The 27,775-nt window shown below is 36.6% G+C and overlaps 1 protein-coding gene across 3 annotated transcripts in view; it reads left to right on the forward strand.

The window, feature by feature from the left end:
* The window catches only part of LOC150097025 (CD109 antigen-like), a 623,307-nt gene that overhangs the window by 167,340 nt on the left and 428,192 nt on the right, over positions 1–27,775 (forward strand). For all 3 annotated transcript variants that reach the window (XR_016549783.1, XM_090407831.1, XM_090407832.1), the window contains one exon: positions 13,226–13,420. Coding sequence is in view for 2 of the 3 variants with exons in the window: in XM_090407831.1 (XP_090263957.1) it covers positions 13,226–13,420 (195 nt within the window). In the remaining variant the exon portion in view is untranslated. The remainder of the gene's footprint in view (positions 1–13,225; positions 13,421–27,775) is intronic.

Here is a 27,775-nt window from a genome sequence, read left to right on the forward strand (position 1 = left end):
TCGCCTTTGGACACTTTCCAACATCTCTTCATCCTTCTGAAAACCAGGTGACCAAATCTGGGCACAGTAGTCCATGTGTGGCCTAATCAAAGCCTTATACAATGGAACAAGAATCTCCCTACTTCTACACGTCAGTGTCCTCTGCATCATTCCCAGAAGTCTTTGTGTTGTCTTCACAATTTTGGCGATGTGTCCCCTAAATTTTAGATCCTTATCCACTATCTCCCCCAGATCTCTTATTTCCTGTACTTCCAACAATATATTCTCACCAAGCATAAATTCTGCATCCCATCTTTGTTTTCCAAATTTTAAAACCTTACATTTTGCAACATTGTACTCACATCCCCATTTGCTTACCCAATCACTCAATTTATTCAAGTCTGCTTGCAAGGCCACAACATGTTCACTACTCTTTATGGTTAATCCCAACTTTGCATCATCTGCAAACAACTGAATATCTCCATCCAAATCTTTGCCAACATCATTAATATACAAGTTAAATAGTAATGGCCCTAAAACAGATCCCTGAGGCACTCCACTAGTGACTTTCCTTTTCCTGGATACTGCACCCCCATACACAACTTGTTGATACCTATCAGATAGCCAGTCTCCAATCCAATGCACTAATCTAATATCCAACCCCATCTACTCTAGTTGGACTGTCAACTTATCATGAGGTACTCTATCAAAAGCTTTTGCGAAATCCAAGTATATTACTGTGTATCCTTCTCCTCTGTCCAAGGAAGTAGTCACTTTATTGTAATAAGTAAGTAGATTACTAAAACACGACCTCCCTTTAGCAAATCCATGCTGTCCATCAAAGATTATATCATTGTTGTCAACCCAACTCTGGATCCTAGTTCTCACAAGCTTCTCCAACAACTTAACCACAACACCTGACACACGGATAGGCCTATAGTTTGATGCTTGAGTTCGATCACCTCCTGTGTGAAGTGACACAATCTTGCATTCCTTCCACTCCTTAGGAACTTGACCAAGTGCAAGACTCGTATTAAAAAAATATGTCAAGGCAGGTGTAAACTCTCTGGCACATTCCTTCAGAATACGCAGTGATATATTATCAAGTCCCACAGCTTATTTACATCTAGTTTACTCAACTCCCCAAACACCTCTTGTTCACTTACAGTCAGTCTCTCCTCCCCATCATCAACTGCTCTTAATCTCTCCATGAAGTCATATTCACAAGATTGAAAGATCTTTATGAACTGCTCATTAAGTATCTCTACCACACATTCTGTGACAGCTGTCTTTATACCATTTCCTCCAATCAATGTCATCCTTCCATAATCATTCTTTCTTTTGCTGGCTACATATCGAAAGAACTCCCTAGGATTCTTTTTGGCTTCATTAGCTAACTGCTGTTCATACCTCTCTTTAGCTACTCTCACCAACCAATTCACCCTCCTTGCCTGGTCTTTGTAGACCTCATGAAATTGGTTACTTCCACTTCTCTTATGCTGCTTCCACAATGCCCTTTTTCTCTGTATTGCATGTTTAATCTCTTTATTCATCCATCTCACACCTACCTTATCTAACCTTCTCACCCATGGTATACATTTAGACATTGCATCTACTAAATATTTTTTGAAAATCCCCCAAACTGCATTGATCTCTTTTCCAGCTAACTCCTCATTCCATGCTACACCTGCAAACTGTCTCCTGAGCTCTTCATAATCACCTCCCCTCTTGTAGTTCCACATATACCCTTTTTTCACAGGGGTCCTTGCACTGCTGACAACCACCCAAGTAATCACCTCATGGTCACTTTTACCAATTGGTGGAAGATTTGATACCTCATTGATAATTACATCCTCCGATGAGATGACCAAATCCAAGACCTTTAATCCTCGTGTGCCCTCTGTTACATACTGTCTGAGGTAGTTATCCCTCAAAAACTCAAGTAACTCATTTTCTTTACTTTCGGTTGCTATCTCTTCTTTCCAGTCTATGTTGCCATAATTAAAATCACCCATAATGATCACCCTTTTCTTATTTGCTTGGCTTATTTGACTGTACATTTCACTATCACCACCATCCACATTACTAGGTCTATAACAACATCCCACCAGTATTTGATTCTATTCACCTCTATCTCACACCATACTGCCTCAAAACCACTGGCCCCATTTCCCTCTTGCATCTCTACCTTGTATGGACATATTTATAACTCTTTCTCTATCATCAATAGCACTCCCCCTCCCTTTTTACCCCTTGTATCCTCACGAAACACATCATACCTTTCCATCTCTATTCCTGTCAGGATGACATCCTCATCTAACCATGTCTCTTATTCCGACAATCTCTGGGTGCACAGACACAATTAGTGCAACCATTTCATCCGCCTTGTTTCTTATACTTCTAGCATTGGTATACAAACACAACAACTCATTTCTGGATCTACAGCTAGTTCCACTGATACCACTCACTCGATGTGATCTCTCCATGCTGGACTGGGGGCATTTCCTTTCTGCTTCTTCATTTTAGAACCCTTTGCAATTCCATCTGTTTCCTTTTGATCCCTGATCATCCCATTACTTTCCTGCCTACACATGCCCTCACCTCCTCTTGGAGCATTTACCTTTCTCATGCTGTGTATCCCTGTCCACCCTGAGCCTCCGTTTTACACAGTATATAATCTATTTCATTTTTTATTTCTCCATTTGGACTTCTCGATATCCATTTTCTTTTGAGGGCTTTCTTAAAAAATGTATTCATGATATAAAGCTTGTTTCTGAGTTGCTGCTTGCACCATATATGTATGGTCCTATTATATCTATTTGATGAATGGAATGATAGAAGACTTATATCATGAAAGCAGAAAAGTCGGATAAAGATAAACAGAGAAAAACCTAAAATCATGTTTAATCATTTTGTAACACCAAAAAACATAATAATAGAAAACAATTTCTTGGAAATACTTACTTTGGCGTTAAAATCGCCCATTACTATAATAAAGTTTTGATTGCTATTTCTTTTTTTATCTAGAGTGTGCTGCAGTGAGTCACAAAATGTTTTTATCTCTTCATCAGAGTGGGATGAGGTGGGAGCATATAATTGGATGATCAAGATTTTAAGTTTAGAGTTTAAGTATAATTTTTATTATTCTTTCATCTGTATAATTAACTTCTTCTATAAGGTGTGTAATTGTTTTCTTAATTAGAAATCCCACTCCATATTAAGAAAACATCTATAGTGATCCTTCAATAAATAAATCAAATATAAATAACTCTTCTCCATCGCATATGGCATTCATCCCCCATTCACTTCAGATGAAATAAAACAAGCATTAAAACAAATGAAAAATGGAAAATGTCCTGGCGAAGACCTAATTCACATAGAATTAATTAAATGGGGAGGAAACAATATAATTCACCATGTCACAAACTTACTAAATCTATACCTAGAAGAGAGGGAAGATACCAGAAAATTGGAAAAATGCTACTCTGATACTGTTATTTAAAAAAGGGGACAAAGAAGAAGTAAAGAACTATAGACCAATTAGTATTATCTCTAATCTGTACAAAATTCTCACAAAAGTAATAACAAACAGGTTACACCTCTTCTAGACTCGAATCAACCAGTAGAACAAGCAGAATTCCATAAAGGCTTTAACGCAATTGATCATATTCATGCAGTAAAACAAATAATAGAAAAAGCAGAAGAAAACCAATTGCCTCTCTGTTTAGCCTTCATTGATTATGAAAAGTATTTGATTCCATCAAAACTAATGCAATAATCAAAATACTCCAGAATCACGGAGTTCCTGTAGAATATACAGACCTCCTCCTCCACGCAATATACCTCACTGCAACATCAACAATCCAACTTCACACGAGTAGCAATAAAATATCAATTGAAAAAGGTGTCCGACAAGGAGACTCTCTGCCACCCAAAATCTTTGTAGCAGTCCTTCAAGAAATATTTAATAATATAAACTGGACAAACCTTGGTATAAAAATTAATAACAGAAACTTAACATACCTAAGATATGTAGATGATATCATAATTTTTGCAAACACTCCAGAAGACCTTAATATAATGATAGAAGACCTATATCATGAAAGCAGAAAAGTCGGTCTAAAGATAAACAGAGAACTAAAATCATGTTTAATCATTTTGTAACACCAAAAAACATAATAATAGATGACAATTTCTTGGAAAGAGTCTCTTCATATACATACTTAGGTCATCTCACTGATCTAAACTGTGAACTCCAAAAGGAAATAAATAGGAGAGCAGGGCGAATGCTGGTCTTGAAATTCACTCTTGCTCTTGTTATCATTCAGGGAGTGAGAGGTGTGATTGAAATCTGATTATTGGAATAATGAATTACAGGTAACCCTTGTATAACACGGATGTTAGGTTCCATAGAAATGTCCTGTTATATAAATCGCATTATGCGAGACTCAGACCATAACCATACAAAAAGTAGGGTTATTTTCCGAAATCGTTTTTTTTTTTTTAATTATGTAAACAACAATGATATATCCAACAAAAAAATATTTTTATTTAATTCAGGTAATTCATATAAGTTAAGAAAACATATAAACTATGACTTAAATGCATAGTATAAAATTATAAAAATTACAAATTGTAATTAAGCTTCATTGCACGTAATGCATAAATGTTTTAGGCAAAATAAAAATAAGTGCATATTTTAATCTTTCATAGCACGAGGATTTGAGGATTGGTTAATAAACATTAGTTTTGTCATGTAATCACCTGATGCATTACTACAAAACAGTAGAATAATTCTGTCTTTGGAAACTTTGAATCTAGGAGCTGGTCTTTCATTTTTCAAAATATAGTGCGTATTTGGCATATTTTTCTGATATAACCCGGATTCATCAGCATTGAACACCTGGTCTGAATTATAAATGATTATAAACGTTGAGAGTTTTTTGTTTAATAAGATTTCCATCCAAAGGAATTTTCTTTTGAGTGAATCTTCTTTCCAAATCATTAGAGATTTCTTTATTTTTCTCTTAAAAAATTGCATACACGAGCAACGAGCTTTGCACTTATTGTTGGGTCAACTTTACCGTTGACCCAACAATAAACACTTTCTCTGATTTTATGTTCATTGTGTTTGATTGTTTCAATTGTTGATTCATTTAAATTCAAAGTCCTATTATGACAACTGGTTTTCTCCATTTTTCAACCGATCCATGATTTTAATTTTTTTTTCTTTGAGACGAATTTTCTTTTATTATTATTATTATTATTATTATTATTTGAACCTCCAGGGAGTCCAAGGACTCATCGAGGGAGGGCACCTGCTCTACAATTCCATCTTTTCAATATTTTCAATATTCATTTTTTCCCCTTTCAATGAAATTTGTGGCCATTACTATAAAAATAATTTTTTTACATAAATACATATTAATTATGTATGTAACTCACCAGAAAATAAACTGCTCAGCTTGGGATTATTATTTTTATTATTATTATTATTATTCAGACCTCCATTACGTCAAAAGACTCATCGTGGGGGGTCCTTCCTAAGAAATACAAAGTCTATCATACCACTCCTAAAAATCACTGACCATTCTTGCTCTCACCACTCCATCAGGCAATGCATTCCATGGTTCAACCACCCTCCATGCAAAGAAACCACTTCTCACCCTCTTACTCACAGATTCCTTTTGTAACTTCCAGGGATGGCCTCTTGTCATCACTGTGTCCTTCTGTTCAACCAAGCAAAAGAACTCTCCAGTGTCAACCCTGTAACCACCTCTCAACAGTTTAAAAGTCTCAATCATATCACCTCTCTTCTATCCACCAAACTCTGCAGTCCACATTCCCTCAGCCGATCCTCATAAATATCATTGTACAGTCCTGAAACCATCTTTCTTAACCGCCTTTGTACTCTTCCCACAGTTAATTTATCCCCTTCAAATCGCAGGGACCAAATCTGAGAAAAATAGTCCAAGTGTGGTCTGATAAGGGTCTTATACAACGGAATGATAACTGTTTTATCTCTGCAGGTCAGTGTCCTTCTCATAATTGCAGCAATCCTCTGTGTTACCTTCACCACCTTTGCAATATGTCCTCTAAACTTCAGGTTTCTATCAATCATCAACCCCAGATCTCTTGTCTCCCCTACTTCCTCCAGTATAACTTCTCCCATAGAGTATGCAACATCCCATCGATGTTTCCCAAACCTCAAGACCTTACATTTTGCTGCATTAAACTGAGACCCCCATTCATTTTCCCATCTATCTAGCTTATTCAAATCCTCTTGCAGGGCTGCCGCATCTGCACTATTACTAATAATCCTTCCCAGCTTTGCATCATCTGCAAACAACTGAATATCCCCTTGCAATCCACTGACAATGTCATTGATATAAAGGTTAAACAATATTGGTCCCAGTAGTGAGCCCTGTGGGACCCCACTTGTAACCTTCTGCTTTCTTGAAATTTCCCCACCACACACAACTCTCTGATACCTATTGGACAGCCAATCCTGAATCCATTTGACCAATCTGACATCGAGACCCATGTGCTGCAACTTGAATATCAGCTTATCATGTGGCACTCTGTCAAATGCCTTTGCTAAGTCTAAGAAAATGGCAGTATATGCCTTTCCTTCTGTTGTTTCAATTTTCTGTGTTCTAATTTTAACGATCTATTGTTAGTATTCTAGCATGTATTTTTTAAACTGTTCTTGTAATACGATGGTCTGCTATTTCCAGACCGAAATATTTGGTTAAATAAATATCTTTCTTATGATTACGTGATTATATCATTCTGCCTTTCCCTCATCTAATGTTCTTGTAACTTTATCATAAAAGACTAGCATATTGCAAAAACAAGAGCGCCCCTTCACATAACACACTAATGATAATTTGAATGCGCTTTCCTGGCAGAAAATGAAGACAATTTTCAACAATAAACATTTTATACAGTATACAATTGACGTACATGCGTGCTAAAGGATGTTTCCCCTGATATAAATTCACTAATAACTACCTGTGTTTTTGTCAAAACTGCATTGCTTAAGTACTGCGTTATACGAGGGTTACATGTACTGACCATTTAAAACTATATATTTAGAAATTTATGTGTATATAATCATACAAATACAACATTTATTTTACAAATGATATTCTATATTTTTCAATTTAGTTACTTGAATACAAATTTACTATTGCTAGATATACACAAAGCTTTTGACTCTGTATCACATGAAATTTTAATAAAAAAAATTAGAAGTCATAGGAATACGAGGTACCGCTCTAAACTGGTTCAAAAATTACTTAAATGGCAGATCACAAATTGTAAAAATAAGCAACAGCTATAGCAGCGCTAAAACAGTAGACTGTGGTGTGCCACGAGGATCTGTCTTGGGACCAATTTTTTTTAATATTTATATCAATGACTTCTGCAATCTTAAAGTAAGCAATAAAATAAATACTTTTGCAGATGATACAGTACTAATTTTCTCTACAGACACAACCGAACAAATGAAAACCATAGTGAATGCTGATCTTTTGAAAGTAAGAAATTAGTTCCAGTCAAACAAACTCAGTCTGAATGTCTCAAAAACTAAATACGTAAATTTCTACTTGCGAAATACAACTGGCAAAATGAACTTCACTGCACAATTAATTTTGCATGATTGGAATTGCAGGACAAATTCAAATTGCAACTGCGAGAAAATAGAAAAAGTCAGTCTAATAACTTACTTGGAATTAAAAATTGATAGTAGTTTAAGCTGGAAACCGCATATTACCGATGTCGTAAATAAAGTAAGGATTATGTTAAACAGACTTTACTACCTAAACAGATTCTTAAATTTAAATATGCTAAAAATATTATATTCTACCTGGATTCAAAGTGCACTACAATATGGTATATTAACTTGGGGAGGAATATATCGCACTACACTGAAACCTTTAGTCTCGACTCAGCATAAAGTAATTAAAATCTTAACTAGAAACAAATATAAGGATATTGCAATGTGTAATAAATACACCATACTAAACATACTGTTATTCATAAAAAATGACAGTGAATACGCAAATATCAAACAAGATGCTTTCCTTAGTAGACATAAGGGCCTAAAATATATAGTTCCAAAAGCAAACAAAGAAGCAATACACAAACATTATACTTATTTAGTGCCAAAAGTATTCAACACACTACCTTTAACAAAAGAAATGAAACTAACCCAAACAAATACAAAACTCTAATCAAAGGGTATTTATTTTCCCACAGAAATGAAGAATCTCTGTTCAAAATAATTGTATAAATTATTGCTTTTTAGCATATTTGTATTCAAAGATCATAAAAATTTTAATGCTATTTAACTGCTTTATTTTGTTCCTAATTAATTGTTATGCAACTTCCCCTGTACATATTAGCATGTCTCCTGCGATTTTATTATGTAATTATATTATAATAATATGTAATATGTATATTACATGAATGTACATATATTGTTAAATTGTGAATGAAGCTATGTTATGTAATTTATTATTTTTCATTCACATTTAACATGGCTTATTAAATATTAATCATGGTTTATATAAAATTGTTTATTATTCCTTAATTAAGAATTACTAATTAAATATTTACTCAAAATCTGACCTGCTATTAACTTATAAAATAATAATATGTTTAGAATTTTGTATAACTAAATATATATGGTGTAACGTAAAGTGTTAATTTATATTTAACTGTATACGTAATCAAAAAGTTAAAGAAGTAGCTTAAATATTCTGTTGTTTTATTTTGTGAAATATTTAATGTTATGTAATCACTCATGAATAATAATAGACCATACATTACATTAGCGAAATGTTTACGTGCAGTCTGTTGTCATGGAGATGCACGCGTAAACAACCACGAGTGGAGTAGAGCGTGACATTCGAACGTAAGGTGGGAGTGAAGGTCAGAGAGAGAGATATATAGAGAAGAGGGAAGGTCATAGATAGAAAAATATAAAGAGAATTATTATTAAGCGAGTGAGGAGAGAGTTTTGCGGAACCAAGATTATAAAATCCTCAGGGCAGAAATTTATGAAAATAGTGTTCGGAAGTGAACCAATAAGTAGTGAATCATAAAGTTTAATATTATAAGTGAAATCAGCTGTCGTTATGAAGAAAGGTTAATGTCGTAATCAGATAAAAGGGAAACTGGACAGTCAATGCGAAAATTCTGATTAGTTCCAGTTAATCTGAATTACGATTTTAATTCTATGTTGCCCTAGGAAAAGGTTATTTTGATTACTTGGAGAAAAGTGAACAAGAAAAGATATCAGTACCTATCTACTGTTGTTTGGAACAGTGAAGTGCGACTAACAGTAGTACAGTCTAAACTGTGGAGAATTTTTATTATGTGTGTTCCGCTAACGTTATTTAAGTTAATTCATAAGTGCTCTCTCAATAATTGATGTATTGAAGAATTTGTCTGGTAAGAGTAGTTGGATAAGTTTTTCTATTCTAGCATTAACTGTAATATATCTCCGACGCTCAAGGACCGGAATATATTTGCTTGGAATATTGCTTACATAGTTTATTGCCTGTTGTGAATATAAACATTGAGCTGATAGATTTGTGAAGACTGATTAAATGTGAAGTTGTTATATTAACTTGAGATAAGAAGATTTGTGTTTTTGAGACTGTGAATTGTAAATGGAAGTTAGAACATTGATTTAGCATGAGTGACCTAAGAAGTTGTATTAAGTTAATTGTATAGTTCCATTTTAAAATAGAGTTTTTGTATTTGTTAACCATATCATATATTAAATGTTTTATTTTGTTGATCTAAATATTGTGTTTGCCTGAATTCCTTATTATTGCACCGTTCATAAAAATTCGAATCTAGCGGGAACCCCAAGTGGAAATGATAGTAAATGATTTGGCCTAATGACATGACTGCTAACTTAATTTAGAACTGATCCTACTATTTATATAGACTAATCTAGAAATAGGGTGGCACAGTATAAATATAAATTTCCTTACTTTTGGATTGGTGATCATTTCGCAATTAGTTTATTTATTTATAAAAGTGACTGAAACTAGATGGATTTAGAACACGACAGAAAGGGTCGTCACGACAATATGTATATAATGAAAATGAATTACATAAATTTTTGTAACTTTATGCATATCATAACCTGGATGAGCTGTTGCTCTTAGGTTACACATATGATTGTTCAACGTTTTGTACTATTATAGGAAGCTTACAAATAAATTTTACTAGTTAAAAAAAAAAAGAAAAAAGAAAATTCTACCCTACGGTTCTTCTTTATGAACTGGTCAATAACATCAACATAAAAAAGTTGGTTGTAACTTAATTTTCCCAAGCAACACACACACTTGTAAAGGCTGCTGAAGCTCACTGGCTAGAGGTATGTTGACTGCATATAGCCTGTGTTTAAGCAACAGAGTGAGATGACTTGAAATGGCTATGTATGCGCATGAAATCACAGTGCTGCTGCAAGGACCTGTAAGCTCCTACAACCGAGCAAGCCAAGGGAGCTTTGACTAGACCAGCAAGCATCAGCCTTCGATACACAATGCAAAACTCAATTATTGGCACGCAAGCTTAAGACGTTTTCTGGCTACAAAAATAAAAGCCTAAATGGAATGCTTATTAATGCATGCATTTATTAGCAAATAAATAGTACTTCTTTCTCAATTAATGAGCTTGCGCAGCAAGCATGGAGAATTCACCACTGTAGGAGAGTTCAACTTGCCTGGATTCAGAAAATTGAAAAGCATTTTACAAAACAATGATGTCCCACTCTGTTTAAAAAGGAAGACATTTAACCAGTGTATACTTCCAGTCATCTCATACGGATGTGAAACTTGGTTGCTAACAAAAGCACTGGCAAATAAATTAACAACAACTCAAAGAAAAATAGAGAGGTTGGTGCTAGGCATCGCATTAAAAGATAAGAAGCGAAACACCTGGATAAGAAGCCAGACTCACTTCACTGACATCATTCTTCACCACAAGCGCCTAAAATGGAAATGGGCCTGATATTTATCCAGAAGAGAAGATGAGCAATGGACCACTATACTAATGAACTGGATTCCTAAAGAAGGGAAACGAGGCCGAGGATGTCCTAAAAGAAGGTGGAGTGATGAATTGTCAAATTTTGTTGGGGAAAATTGGTCAATCATTGCCAAGAACAGAGAAAGGTGGAAAGAACTGGAGGAGGCCTTCATCCAGCGGTGGACAGAAAATGGCTGAAAAGAAGAAGAAGAAGAAGAACTACTTAATAAAATAGAATCCAGCTCTTTTTTCATAATTTGTATTATTCTCCAACCATATCACTTTACATTTATCCATCTCTTCTGATGATGCCCAATGCATCTGCAGTGATCTAAGTATATAGCAAAGTTGTTAGTATTACATTAGTATTAGTGTCATGAATGAACTAAGTGTTAGATGATTTGGAACGAATACTCTGGAAACAAAATGTGAAACTTTTTTCAAACTATACAAATTAATCAATTTATTAATAAATAAATTAAGAAATATTTTACATATTTTGTTTTTAGTGTTGTTTAACCATAAAGTTTAGAATGAATAACTGCCAACACCTAAACATGCTTAGAGGGTTCATGATCCACTATGCAGATGACATCATACTCAAAAAACTATAGTTTACTGAGTGTAAACCAAAATTGCCCCTTCAGCTTAACAGATTAGCTTTCCTGGAGAGAGAGAGACTAGGACACTAATACAATTCTACTTTTTTTAAAATTCAAGAAAAAGTTTCAGTCCACCAAAGCATATCATGTTAACAAATGAATGTTTTTAGCACTTTTATATGAATGAATTGATGCTACTTGCATAGAGTTTACCAAAATAAACCATCAACACTACATGGGGAAACTAATGAATATTTTAAATCCTGAATTGTGAACTATCCAGTATTACATCTTCATTCAAAGGTTCAAAAAAAACAAACAAACAAACAAACAAAAAAAAAACTAAATGATAATAAATAAATAAAATAAATTCTTTTTTTAAGTTAAGGGATATTACATCCCATATTGTTTCTTAGCCGAATAAGAAACTCAAAGAGTTTCATGCCGAATATAGAAACTATATAAAGTTCGGCGATTCCAAGCCTAAGCAAATACCTGGATAGTGCAACAGCTGACCCATTTGGTAGTGCAAACTGAGGCAACTCATAGTAAGGGTGGAGCAAGATCCGATCACTATTCTTGATATTTACCAAGAATAGTGATCGATAATAGTATTTACTACTTGGTACTTATAGCCATTGGAAAGGAAGGTGTTAAGTATGTGTTTGAGTTCGGTTGAAAGGGCAGTTTTACTGGAACAAAGATTGTGGGCTCTATTGGTCAGAGTTTTAATAATGCCATATTGCTGGGAGGGGTGGTGGTTGGAGAGTTTGTTAAAATGTTAGTTTTAATCCTTTCTCAGTGCTGTTAATATTCCATTAAACCTCTAATATGAATTCTTCATAGCACTTAAGCCTCAACATACGTAGACTTCAGATTTAACGGACAAAATTTCCAGTGTCTATATGTTACATGTGAAAATTAACACCCTGTTAATTTTAAAATGCTTTTAACTAAGATTTGCTTATAATTAAATTAACAGGTTATTTTTTGTTATTAATTTCCTGTTATTTTTAACAAATTTTAGTGAATAGGCCATCATATGTTGGAAAAACACTGTAGTAATTTAGCCGACATAAATGAGTCACTGCTTATAAAACATGTTCAGCGAATGATTGGCACGTGATCACACCAATCGCACTGTAATTGGTTTTTTTGTCGTGTAGCATGACTTTCTGTGGCAGTTTTATAATTTCAGGTTTTATAATTTTTATAATTACACATTTTTGTAATTTCAGGGAGTTAATTATAAAAAAACAGCAGAATTCAAAAGTTCAAAAAAAAAACAACAACCCTTGATAGTTTTTTCAAAGCAGTATTACCTAAACCAAGCTCCTTAACATCGAACATTAACTTCACATTAACTTATCTAAAAGTGTGAAAACTGTGTTAAAAATTGTGTATAAAACATTTTTTTTTGTTATTACAGTGCTAATATTGATAAAATTGCAGTATAATGTTATAGATATATTTATTTTAAAAAATTTGCAATTTAACAGACTTTCGATTTAACGGACACCCCTTAGCCCCTATTAGTTCATTAAACTGAGGGTTTACTGTAATCTTCAACCTTAACAATTTTTATTTGTTTACAGTTAACAGTTTCCTATCATGATCTTGTTCCTCTTCCTGAAGAAAAGTTAGCAGAATCACGACTTGTAGTACATATTATGGCAGTAATGGCAGGAGGGCATCGTCAAATTCCAGCCATTCATGATAAGTTTGATCAAACTTCAGTGCTGAAAATTGAAATGGATGCACCACGAGATGCAGAAAAAATTGTACTCCAGGTAAGCATTCATTAGATGATTAATTTATGACAGCATTGAGATATTATGGCATTATTGGAAGTGTATGTCGGAAAAATAATTACACAAAAAAATTAACACACACTCCACGTGTGCATGCGTGTGTGTGTTACCATGACCTTACCATGCTGGTCACCTTTCTTGACTGATCATTGTACTGTTCCTGAGTTAGCTGATCCCCTTTCTCCTTATATACCATACCTGATTTACACTCATGGCCTTGGGTAAATGACAGTATGATGAGCTGGGTGTATGACAGAAGGGATTTCCTAGATGAGTCTGTGACTCCATGGGGTCTTGGGATAATAATAATAATAAGAAGAAGAATAATATTTTTTCCCTTTCTCCTATTAACCAACTTTTGCAATCCACAAATCCTCAATCTGTCCTCATAGGGAGCATTCCACAGACCAATTACCATCTTGGTCACCATCTGGATCCTTTCCACCAATTCCTCATCCCCAAGAAACCCAGGTAATCAGATCTGAGCACAGTAATGATGTGGTTGTATGATGCTTCATAAAGAGGAATGATAACTTTCTTATCTCCTGCTTGTTAGTATATTCTTCACTTCAAGGCCCTATATATCAGCCTGAATACTACAGGCCATCATCAGGGGTGTTATATCATGCAACTCTTACTTTTTCAGATCAATCCATTGTTGATGTTCTACTTTGTAATTAACTATTGTTGCCACTGATGATGGCCTATAATATTCAGGCTAAAATATATGGCCTTTAATAAATATTATTACTTATTCATTGTGTTTTTTCATATTAATTGAAGAAATCTCTCATGGCACAAGTATCTCTTAAACAACGGTTCCATATATACCTCTTATTAACTCGAATTCCCACATGTTTTGCTACCTCCTAAGTCAAGATCAAACGATCACTTTCCCCAATTGGAGGCAATGTAGCCACCTTATTTATAAACAGGTCTTCTGATCCTATAACAAGATCCAACACCCTTATACTCCAAGTCCCCTCTATCACATTCTGCTTCAAGTAATTATCTCTCAGTAAGTGTATAAATTCCTTCTTCCTGCAATGTAATCTTTCCTCTTTCGAATCTATGTCTCCAAAGTTGAAGTCCCCCCTATAATAATTATCCAACTTGCACTCATTGTATCTGCTGATGAATGTCTTCCACATCATGCCTGCCATCCTCTGACCTATAGCAGCAAGTAATTTTATATTTTGTTCTATTGGCTTCAATCTCACACCAGATTAATTCAAAAGAACTGTCATCTTCACAACTGACTCCTACTCTTGTAGTACCCCTCTCCCTGTCCTGTCTACTCTATCTTCCCTGAAAATACTACATCCATCACATTCTATCCCCATAACTACATCATCTGCTGTTAGCAAATCTCACTAATGAAGTAACCTTGGAGAGTTACAGAGACAGATAACAAACATGATATCAGGACTATATGATGTTGATTATGAGGATAGACGGAAGGCATGCAGATTGCAGAGTTTGTGGATAGAAGACAAGGGGGGGGGGCAAAAAAACCAGAATCTCGGATTTTTTGTCTCCCAGAACAGGCAAACCAGCCCCATGAACACACGTGGATTACAGTCATGAGTATGACCCAGCCGTATGATGGTCCCCAGCCTGGATAAAATTGGGAGGTTGGGGAAAGCAATGGTGAACTACCCTATAAAAATCTCACCAGGAATGCTTTGTGGGCAGTGCCTACAAAGTCACCTACAGTTGGAAATGACTGAAAGGAAAAACCAGGAGGTTGCAATAATTAATGTCATAAACTCCTCATTCTTCATCCTGATACTTCTGGCATTAGTAGAAACTGCGGCATCCATTTAGGCACTGACCACCTTTACTTCCTGAATTGAGTACCTTATTGAATATTTTTGGTTGAGAGACTAGATTCTCCATCATTCATTCTTCATAGGTGCTTTACTCACACTTTTCTGCAACTTTTCCTATTTACTTCTATCATTTGGCATACTTTTTTTGTTATTATTATTATTGTACCTACTATGGAGTCGGCAGACTCATCCTGGGAGGTTCATTCAACTGACAACATATTTATTATACCAAATGTTAAAATCCTTAACACCCCTTGCATTAACCATACATTCTGGTAATGCATGGACAATTCTCCATGTAAAAAATCTACTCCTCACACCCTTTTTCACCACACTTTTACATAACTTCCAGGGATGACCTCATGTTTTTTTCCCTCTTGCCTTCTACTCTTTTTATAATCTCATCTGGATTAATACGATAAAATCCTCTCACTAACTTAAATGTCTCTATCATATCACCTCTTTTCCTCCTATCCACCAAACTCTGCAATCCACAGTTTTTCAACCTCTCTCCATATCCATCAGTCCAAAGTTCTGATACTATTTTAATCACTTGCCTCTGGACCATCTGCAATGTTTCCACATCACCCTGAAAGCCAAGTTACCAGATTTGAGTACAATAGTCCAAGTGTGATCTGACCAGTGCTTTATATAGTGGCACAACCACTTCCTTATTCTTGCATGTTAGAGTACTTTTTATCACAGCAGCACTACTCCAATATGCTGTCTAAACTTCAGTCTACTGTCAATCATCACTCCCAAATCTCTAATCTCATCCAATTCCTGCAGTATGACACCATCAATATAGTACACATCCTTATATTTTTGCACTTATTGATATTAAAACTACAACCCACTCCTTTGTACAAGTAAAAAGTCTATTCAAATCTTCCTGATGAGAATTAACATCAGCAGTGCTACTTATAATTCTTCCCGACTTTGTATCATTACCAAACAACTGAAGATTCCCAGTCAGTCACCTTGATATATTGTTTACAATATATTACAAACAAGTTAAACAGCAAGGATCCAAGCATGTCCCAGGACCCAAGACCTTGGGGCATGCCACTGGTTAGTTACAATTCTGTTTTGAGACATCATACACAACCTGCTGGCATCATTCAGAGAGCCAATCTTTGATCTATCTAACCAATATACAGGTATCCCTTGCTTAACACGGGATTTGATTAATGCAGCGAAATTAATTGTGGCAATCCCTTGATATATGCGACAAGAGTTTTGATTAACATGCCTTCAACCCTGCAGAGCTCGCAGCTGATCTGACAGATACATGCAAAATGTTTATTATAAATATTCTTACACAATTCGGTGTATAGCTTGGAGGTTATGAGTAGCTGCGTTCATATGTTACGAGTGATATTCCTCACTATTTTTTGCTGTCAGTTTGGTTTAACACATGTTATCTAAAGGTTTGTGATATTTGACAGCAAATTGTATCTGAGAGATACCACGACCTCCAATGTTAGCATAGTATGGTTTAGTTTTTTTTTTTTTTTATTCTTTGTTCAATAATTTCTAGATTGTAACTGAAAATATCATGTATTACTGAAATAGAGAGCCAAAGGCTTATTTATCATACATGTCTTCTAGGACAGCGCTTCCCAAACTGTGGGCCGCAGTCCCCTTGGGGACTGTAGGTTTTGTTAAGGGGGCCATGAAATACTGAAAACAAATTTAAAATGTTTTAAGACTAAGTAGATTTTTTTTATCTTAAAAGAAACTTATTTTATTTTTATTATTTATTATTTCTTTTTTTGTTATTTTTTATATTTTAATGGAAAATAATCACACATTGGTGCGGGTTCACAACTTTTGCTTCCTGCATATTTCATCGCTTAATGAATATTAGTAAATATATGCTTATTTATACAAGTTTCATTTCAAAGCAGAAATCTAAGAATTTCAGTTTCAAATATTTCACCTGATATTGACTTTTTGTGTTGCAGTATTGAAACACATCCATCACATTAAATTGTTATTAAACTTCTTTTATGTTTTTAATTCTTTCTTTATTACTAATCGTTTTACATTTCATGTGCTTGTACTGCAAATGTACAATAACAATATATCTGTCTATATGAAAATATGAGATAACGTGCCATGTCAAATGTATAAGTAAGATGCTAAAAATGTAATATTTGCATTTTATTTTTACAATATTTGCTGTGTATGTTTTGTATTGAATATAAATTCAATAAAAATATTATAATAATATATGTCTATATTATGATTGATTTTTGAGGGGGGGGGCCTTGAAATATTTTAATTTTTCCAAAGTGGGCCCTGACATCCAGAAGTTTGGGAAGCACTGCTCTAAGAGATGTGCTTTACATGATGGAACATACTAAGGCAAGTGATCTGGGGCTTACTCCACCTTTACTACGAGTTGTCAATATGGTTGCTTAAGCTTGCATCTGCAGAAACGTTTAATTTCTATATATCTGGCACAAAACTCTTGTAGTTTCTATATTCGGCTATGAAATAATGTTGGATTCAATATTTATCATACATTGTTTTTCTTTATGTTTTATTGCTTGTTTGCCGAGGTCTGGAGAGTCATTTTGCTTGTTATCGTAGAATTTATGCTGATATGAAAAAACAAACTGTTCAAACGACCTAGTTTTCTTAGAAGGCTCCATGCTTTTCTCCTGGAGTGCCAAAAATCGAGTCTTTCTACTGTCTCAGTCCATCATTTCTTCTGTCAGCTGGTGTCAAGCTGTGAACGATGCAATGATGCAATGTTGGGAATAACTATGCAGAGTAGAGTAGGTGGTGTGGTTATACTAGATGACCCATACCAGATGTTTCAAACATAGATTGGATGAGCAGTAAGTGAGTGGGATTATCAGTTCAATGTTGCAAAGTGTAAGGTTTTAAACTTTGGAAAACAAAGATGGAACACAGAGCATAATATAGTTTACAGTTAGTAGGATATCTTACAGGAAGTTGAGTAGGTAAGGGATCTGTGGTGAGAGTCAATATGGACCTAAAATTTAGGTGACACATTGCTATAATTGTAAGGATTGCATTATGGATTATGGCAATGATGTGGAAGCACTACCATGTAAAAGTACAGAGATTATGGTTCCATTGCATAGAGGACTTGATCAGGATTCATATATATTTCCATACACAGTTATGTTCATCTGGTTTCAATAGGATGAGGAGATACTGAAAAGATTTCTGAGAAGATTAATTGGGGGGGGGGACATCTGTCTTGTGTCTGGAATGTTAAGTATGTAGATTGAGGATATGCAATTTGAAGAATCTAGTGGATTGGAGGTATGATTCAGATATATAAATTGGTAAGAAATTATTACATATTAATGGGGAAGAAGAAGAGAATAAGCGGTTAGCTTTGGAAGCTGTATAAAAAAAAATGTGGGTAGAGGGGTGAGGAGTAAATTCTTCTTGTAGAGTAGTTAGTGATTGAAATACATTCCTGAGAATATGTTAATTTATTTTCATGGTATATTATTATTATTAAATAAGACCCCATGGAGTCAAAGACTCATCTAGGAGGTCCTTTTATCTCACAAACACATCTCATCATACCGTGTCTTAAACACATTCAAACTCTTTGCAGACACCACACTCTCAGGCAAGGCATTCCAATCACTCACAACTCTGCACGAAAAAAACCTTCCTCTCACTCCCCTACTCACACCCTCCTTATACAGTTTCCAGGGATGACCTCTGGTTCTCCCCTGATCTCCCACTATTCTCTGTAGAACTTTTCCACCATTGAGCCTATAACAACCCCTTACCAACTTGTAGGTCTCTATCATATCTCCCCTCTTCCTTCTCTCCACTAGACTCTGCAAATTACATCTTTTCAATCTTTATTCATACTCGACATTCCAGAGGCCAAAAACTATCTTAGTCAGTCGCCTTTGGACCCTTTCCAGCATCTCTTCATCCTTCTGAAAACCAGGTGACCAAATCTGGGCACAGTAGTCCATGTGTGGCCTAATCAAAGCCTTATACAATGGAACAAGAATCTCCCTACTTCTACATGTCAGTGTCCTCCGCATCACTCCCAGAAGTCTTTGTGTTGTCTTCACAATTTTGGCGATGTGTCCCCTAAATTTTAGATCCTTATCCACTATCACCCCCAGATCTCTTATTTCCTCTACTTCCAACAATACATTCTCACCAAGCATAAATTTTGCATCTCATCTTTGTTTTCCAAATTTTAAAACCTTACATTTTGCAACATTGTACTCACATCCCCATTTGCTTACCCAATCACTCAATTTATTCAAGTCTTCTTGCAAGGCCACAACATGTTCACTACTCTTTATGGTTCGTCCCAACTTTGCATCATCTGCAAACAACTGAATATCTCCATTCAAATCTTTGCCAATATCATTAATATACAAGTTAAAGAGTAATGGCCAACTAAAACAGACCCCTGAGGCACTCCACTAGTGACTTTCCTTTTCCTGGATATTGCACCCCCATACACAACTTATTGATACCTATCAGATAGCCAGTCTCCAATCCAATGCATTAATCTAATATCCAGCACCATCTGCTCTAGTTTGACTGTCAACTTATCATGAGGTACTCTATCAAAAGCTTTTGTGAAATCCAAGTATATTACTGTGTATCCTTCTTCTCTGTCCAAGGAAGCAGTCACTTTATTGTAATATGTAAGTAGATTACTAAAACATTACCTCCCTTTAACAAATCCATGCTGTCCATCAAAGATTATATCATTGTTGTCACCCCAACTCTGGATCCTAGTTCTCACAAGCTTCTCCAACAACTTAACCACAACACCTGACACACAGATAGGCCTGTAGTTTGATGCTTGAGTTCGATCACCTCCTTTATGAAGTGGCACAAACTTGCCCTACTTCCACTCCTTAGGAACTTGACCAAGTGCAAGACTCGTATTAAAAAAATATGTCAAGGCAGGTGTCAACTCTCTGGCACATTCCTTCAGAATACGTGGTGATATATTATCAAGTCCCACAGCCTTATTTACATCTAGTTTACTCAACTCCCCAAACACCTCTTGCTCACTTACAGTAAGTCTCTCCTCTCCATTATCAACTGCTGTTAATCTCTCCATGAAGTCACATTCACAAGATTGAAAGATCTTTATGAACTGCTCATTAAGTATCTCCACCACACATTCTGCAACAGCTGTCTTTATGCCATTTCCTCCAATCAATGTCATCCTTCCATAATCATTCTTTCTTTTGCTGGCTACATATCGAAAGAACTCCCTAGGATTCTTTTTGGCTTCATTAGTTAACTGCTGTTCATACCTCTCTTTAGCTACTCTCACCAACCAATTCACCCTCCTTGCCTGGTCTTTGTAGACCTCATGAAATTGGTTACTTCCACTTCTCTTATGCTGCCTCCACAATGCCCTTTTTCTATGTATTGCATGCTTAACCTCTTTGTTCATCCATCTCACACCTACCTTATTTGACCTTCTCACCCATGGTATACATTTAGACATTGCATCTACTAAATATTTTTTGAAAATCCCCCAAGCTGCATTGATCTCTTTTGCAGCTAACTCCTCATTCCATGCTACACCTGCAAGCTGTCTCCTGAGCTCTTCATAATCACCCCCCTTGTAGTTCCACATATACCCTTTTCTCCCGGAGGTCCTCGTACTGCTGACAACCTCCCACGTAATCACCTCATGATCACTCTCACCAATTGGTGGATGATTTGACACCTCATTGATAATTACATCCTCCGATGAGATGACCAAATCCAAGACCTTTAATCCTCGTGTGACCTCTGTTACATACTGTCTGAGGTAGTTATCCCTCAAAAACTCAAGAAAGTCATTTTCTTTACTTTCGGTTGCTATCTCTTCATTCCAGTGTATATTGCCATAATTAAAATCACACATAATGATCACCCTTTTCTTATTTGCTTGGCTTATTTGACTATACATTTCACTATCACCACCATCCACATTACCAGGTCTATAGCAACATCCCACCAAGTATCTGATTCTATTCACCTCTATCTCACACCATACTGCCTCAAAACCACTGGCCCCATTTCCCTCTTGTATCTCTACCTTGTATGGACATATTTATAACTCTTTCTCTATCATCAATAGCACTCCCCCTCCCTTTTTACCCCTTGTATCCTCACGAAACACATCATACCTTTCCATCTCTATTCCTGTCAGGATGACATCCTCTTCTAAACATGTCTCACTTATTCCGACAATCTCTGGGTGCACAGACGCAATTAGTGCAACCATTTCATCCGCCTTGTTTCTTATACTTCTAGCATTGGTATACAAACACAGCAACTCATTTCTGGATCTACAGCTAGTTCCACTGATACCACTCACTCGATGTGATCTCTCCATGCTGGACTCGGGCCATTTCCCTTTCTGCTTCTTCATTTTAGAACCCTTTGCGTTTCCATCTGTATCCTCTTGATCCCTGGTCATCCCATTACTTTCCTACCTACAGATGCTCTCACCTCCTCTTGGAGCATCCACCTTTCTCATGCTGTGTATCCCTGTCCACCCTGAGCCTCCCCGTTTCCCTGCTCCTCTTGCACACCCATTCTCTCATTTTCTATACTCATACCACTCACTTCCCCATTCATTTCCACTTCTTCAATCTCTCCTGTCTTACTCTCCTGCTCTTCCACATCACTCCCCTCTCGATCTGATTCATTCTCTCTATTCACTTCTCCACTTTCCAGCAGCAGTTTCTCCAAGCCACTCACACCATAACCACTCAAATGCAGTCCATCGCTCCCATACAGCTCACTTCGTCCCTCAAACTCATTCCACACATTAACAAACTGTACTCCCATCTCCTCACACATTTCAGCCAGAATATCATTCATAATCCTTGCTCTCCGCCTCATTTCACCACAATCATACCTAGGCAACACACTGACTACCCTTCCTGTCACACTATTCTCTTTTATCTTTCCACGCAGTCTCCTGACATTCATTTTAACATGCTCTTTGTTCTCTCTCAAATCATTTGTACCAATTAATACAATTAACTCTTTTGCTTGCTCCCACCTCATATTCAATGCCTCAATTACTCTACTCATTTTACTGCCTGGAAAACATACCTTATGCATTTTATTCTCTAGCACACCTTTAATAATGGAGTCGCCATACAACACCACTCGCTCATCTTTCGTTAACTCTTTCATGCCATCATGATTTATTTTAATAGTTTTGACCTGAATCCTCTTAATTTCATTCCGCATCCATTTCATTTCTTGCTTCATCCAATCCAATTCACCTTCCGAACCTCGCGACACATTCTCTCTATCATTAAATCTTTCTAACTCTCTAACTCTCGATCCCCTCTTCTCACTTTCCCTCTCATTCATCCTTCTTTGTTTCCGTACTTTCAGTCCAACATACGTCCAATTTTCACTATCATTCTTCTCACTTTCACTCTCATTTATCTTTCTTTGTTTCCATACTTTTGGACTAACATGTGTCCAACTTTCACCAGCATTCATTCTTTTTTCGCTATCATTTATTCTTTCGATTTTTTTTACTTGCGATTTCTGCATCACGGCATTTCTACTTTCATTCTTTCTCTCAATTTCGTGTCTTTCTGCCTCACTTTCGTCCCTTTTAACATTCATTACAGTTGTCAAATCGCTCTTTTTCTTTTTTCCTGATTTTTTAACATTTTTTTGCCTGTCTTGCTAACCATCCTTCTCTTTCAAACGTGCACTCTTTGGATGCAACTTTGCTATTACTCCCAAGCAAGTTCCAAAAGTCAAAATAATGGCTTCTGTTGAATGAGATATATATAACCTTCTTCTGGCAATAGCCAATAACATTTGTTTGGATGTGGCCAACATCTTAATCCATTCCAAGTCTCCCAAAAACAGTATCCCAAAAAAGGTAATCAGTGCTTTAAAAGAGCTGTACAATAATAACAATATTGTTATAACTAAAGCAGACAAAGGTAATGCAACTGTGGTAATGAATTTAGCTGACTATGAAAGCAAAATGCACATACTTTTACAAGATCAGTCCACATACCAAATCATAAATAATGATCCTACTAACTCGCAAAAGAATAAAGTTTGCAAATTATTGAAAAAAAGTCACTTCCAGACCAAAAGAAACAGTTAAAATTCAAGCCTTTTCATTCATTTTAGAAATTATGGACTTTAAAACCGTGTTATAAATAACTATTTTAATTTCCCGGCATTTCAAACCTTCATATTAATTTGACATATAATGAGACATACCAACGGTCGATTGGTAGAGCCTCTTCTACTAATGACTCAGTTAAGTGAGTTTGAGCGCAGTTAGTAGTTGGAAGGGAGCCAATCGTTCGATGCTGTTGGCACACTCTCCCTCGATGAGTGTGGACTCCCTGGAGGTGTCAAATAATAATAATTTTTTTTTTTTTTAAAAACATTTTATTATGTCTCAGTATAAATTACATACAATAATAATATTTACAATATTTACAATAAGGTTTATACAGAATTTTTGAATTTAGAATATAATAATAATAATAATAATAATGTTTTTTTTTTTTTTTTTTTTTTTTTTTTTTTTTTTTTTTTTATAAACGACTTATTTGTTTTTGTTCTTACAATGAAAATGATAAGGTTTACTATCACACAGAGTATCTGCACACACACAATGAAAAACATATTGTCTTTTCTGTACAGTACGAAAATTCGATATACAAAATGCAGAGTACATTTTATAAATATGAATATACATTTTTTTTTAAACTAGCTAAATATGGATTGGCACCAATGTGCACACAATTCACGATACAATGCAGTTATGCAGCATACACACACAATTCAATAATAATAATAATTTTTTTTTTTTTTTTACATTTTATTATGTCTCAGTATAAGTTACATACAATAATAATATTTACAGTATTTACAATAAGGATTATACAGAATTTTTTTTTTTTTTATGTCTCAGACCCCCCCCCCCCCCCACCCCCCCCCCCCCCCACCCCCCCCCCCCCCCACCCCCCCCCCCCCCCACCCCCCCCCCCCCCCACCCCCCCCCCCCCCCACCCCCCCCCCCCCCCACCCCCCCCCCCCCCCACCCCCCCCCCCCCCCACCCCCCCCCCCCCCCACCCCCCCCCCCCCCCACCCCCCCCCCCCCCCACCCCCCCCCCCCCCCACCCCCCCCCCCCCCCACCCCCCCCCCCCCCCACCCCCCCCCCCCCCCACCCCCCCCCCCCCCCACCCCCCCCCCCCCCCACCCCCCCCCCCCCCCACCCCCCCCCCCCCCCACCCCCCCCCCCCCCCACCCCCCCCCCCCCCCACCCCCCCCCCCCCCCACCCCCCCCCCCCCCCACCCCCCCCCCCCCCCACCCCCCCCCCCCCCCACCCCCCCCCCCCCCCACCCCCCCCCCCCCCCACCCCCCCCCCCCCCCACCCCCCCCCCCCCCCACCCCCCCCCCCCCCCACCCATTGTGTTTCTCGGGGGGGGGGGGGGGGGGGAGACCTCCCCTCGATGAGTCTTGACAGACTTTATGTCTTAGGAAGGACCTCCCTCGAAGAGTCTTTTGACTCCTTGGAGGCCTGAATAATAATAATAATATTTATCTACACTTTTTGTTTGATTGAAGAAATGTTTGGGAGGCTGTTTGATGAATGACGCTGCTTTAAATATATTGTTTATCATTCGATACTGCTTGTGGGTGGTTGTTCTTTGTGAGTTGATGAAATTCATTTGTCCTGTTAGAGTCATTTAATTTTTCCCAATTGTATCTGAGGGTTTTTCTGTGATTTGGATGCTCTTAGTTGTAGCTTTAATTGTGCACTTACAATTCTGTGATCAGAGTTTAATTCCACGATGTTGTATGCTCTAGTTTTGGGCTGACCTTATCCATTGCCATATATCAAGATGTGATCAATTTGAGTCTTAGTTCCATGTTGCCAGGTCCATTTTCTTTCTAATTTGTTTGGGAATATTGATTGAAGAGATATCAAGTTCAGAGAGTTGCAAAAGTCCACAAGAACATGGCCGTTTTCATTGGTTGAGTCGTGGTAGGCATATTGTCCTATGTTTTTTGTGTTTCCAGCTACATCTTTTCTGATTTGTGCATTGAAATCCCCTCTGACTATGCACACATTGTGTGCAGGTGTTTTGGTAATATAGTCAGCTAGGTTTTGATAGAAGGTTCTTTGTCTTTATCCTTTGCTGCTTCTGTAGGTGCATATGCATAATTGTTATTTTTGGGTTTGGATAATAATAGTTATAATAGCTATAACATAATAGCTATAATTCTTTTTGAAACACTTTCTATTGATAGAATATTTTTGTAGACTCTGGTGTTTATAGAATATTTTTGTAGACTCAGGATTCTGACTCTGCCATTTCCAGATTGATCTGCAGATGAGTACACAAAGGTTCATTTATGATTAGGGGCAGTCAATTGAATTTCACATTCAATGAAATCAGGCAATGAAATTGCCTGATTTCATTGAATGTCAGGTGGGTTTTCCATTTGTGCTCCTATATGAAGATAATAATAATAATAATAATAATAAATCTTCATAAAGCACAGCATGTTCTAAAAAATATTAACTGGAGCAAACTATTAACTATAGAAAACTGTTCTCTTAGTCCCCTAGACCACAATAAAAATTCCATGTTTGGTCTTTAGATAAAAGTTATCTAAACATTAGTCCACCAGGATACTAAATGTGCTATAGGCTACCAACCATACAACTTTTTCATAAAGGAAACAGGAAACAGAGATAAAAAAGGGGGGGGGGAGAAAAGAAAATACAAGATGAAAATGATCAGAAAGAGACAAAAATATGAAATAATAAAATTCTGTTAAGCCAAGTATAGTGTAAAAAATTTATCAGATAACACCAAATCTTGCATCAGAAGAATAAGTTTCCAAGGAACTGACAGCAGCATTGGCATGCTTGTTTAATAAAAGTCTTGCAACAGCACAGGTTCCAAGGGAGTGGAAGGAAGGTAAAACTGTTCCACTGCATAAAGGTGGTGATAAGGCTGTAGCTTCAAATTATAGCCTGGCCTGTATATCTGGAGTTGTGGTGATGGTCCTGGAGAGATGGGTGAAGAGTAGGATACAGAAATGGGTTGATAACAACAGTATTTTCTGTATTATCAGCATGGGTTTGTTAAGGGGAGATCATATTTCAGTAACTTACTTATGTACTGTAATGAGATGATAAATACCTTGAACAGGGGAGATGCATATGCAGTGGTGTACTTAGATTTTGCAAAAACCTTTGATAGATTGCCACACAACAAGCTCTTAAATAAATTGAAACAGATGGGATTGGATAACAGACTTCTGAGTTGGATCAGTGACTGGCTGTCAGATAGGTATCAGAAAGTCATATATATATATGGAGGTGCGGTATCCTGAAAAAGAAAGGTCACTAGTGGTGTGCTGCAGGATCACTTTTGGGGCCATTGTTGTTCAGTTTGTATGTTAATGATATTGGGTTGGTTTTAGCTAGTGATATGCAGCTGTTTGCAGATAATGCAAATATGGGGAGAGCAATGCAGAGTCAAGCGGATATTATGGCCTTACAAGAGGATTTGAATAGATTGCATGAATGGGCAGGTAAGAGCAACTGTCTGTTCATTGTTGCAAAGTGTAAGGTTTTGAGATTTGGTAACCAATGATAGAATGCAAAGTATACACTTGGTGGGAAAATTTAATGGAAGTAGAGGAGATAAGAGATCTAGGAGGAGTGATGGTGGACACAGACCTGAAATTCAGGGGCCACAATGCACAAGTTGTGAAAATATCACATCGGATAATGGTAATGATGCAGAGGACCCTGACATGCAGAAATAGAGAGGTTATGATTTCATTGTATATAGGCCTTGATCAGGCCTTTTATGGATTATTGTGCACAGATTTGGTTGCCGGGTTTTTATGGTGATGAGGATATGCTGGAAAGGGTCCAGATAAGATTCACAAAGGTGATCAGTGGTCTTTGAAATGTGGAGTATGATGACAGATTGAGAGAATGTAAGTTGTGGAGCTTTGTGAATAGGAGGAAGAGGGGGGGCATGATTGGGACATAGAAGCTAGTCAGGGGTTGTTAACAGGTTGACATGGAAGAGATTTTTCATAAAATGGGAGAAGGAGGAGTAAAACAAGAGGCCATCACTGAAAACTGTATAAGGAAATTGTGAACAGAGGAGTGAGAAGAAGGTTCTTTGCATGGAGAATGGTTAGTGAGCAGAATTTCATTGCCTGAGTGTGTTTTGAATATAGACTCATCGAATCAATTTAAAACACGGTTGGATGAGCATTTTGTACAATAGTGTGTACCTCAAAAATGCGTCTCTGACTCCATGGAGGTCAGATGTTAATAATAATAATAAGTCTAACATACCAATCACCAACTTCAGTCTCTCTCTCCAAGCATAATCTAGTAGAATAACGAAAACAAAATTATTTACTATCTGATGTGGACATCTTAAAACATTAAATCTAAAAATTAATAAGGTTAAAA

The sequence above is a fragment of the Typopeltis vanoorti genome, chromosome 18 (genome assembly GCF_054136105.1).
Source record: "Typopeltis vanoorti isolate ZY-2024b chromosome 18, IOZ_Tvanoo_1.0, whole genome shotgun sequence".
In the NCBI taxonomy this organism is placed as follows: domain Eukaryota; kingdom Metazoa; phylum Arthropoda; class Arachnida; order Uropygi; family Thelyphonidae; genus Typopeltis; species Typopeltis vanoorti.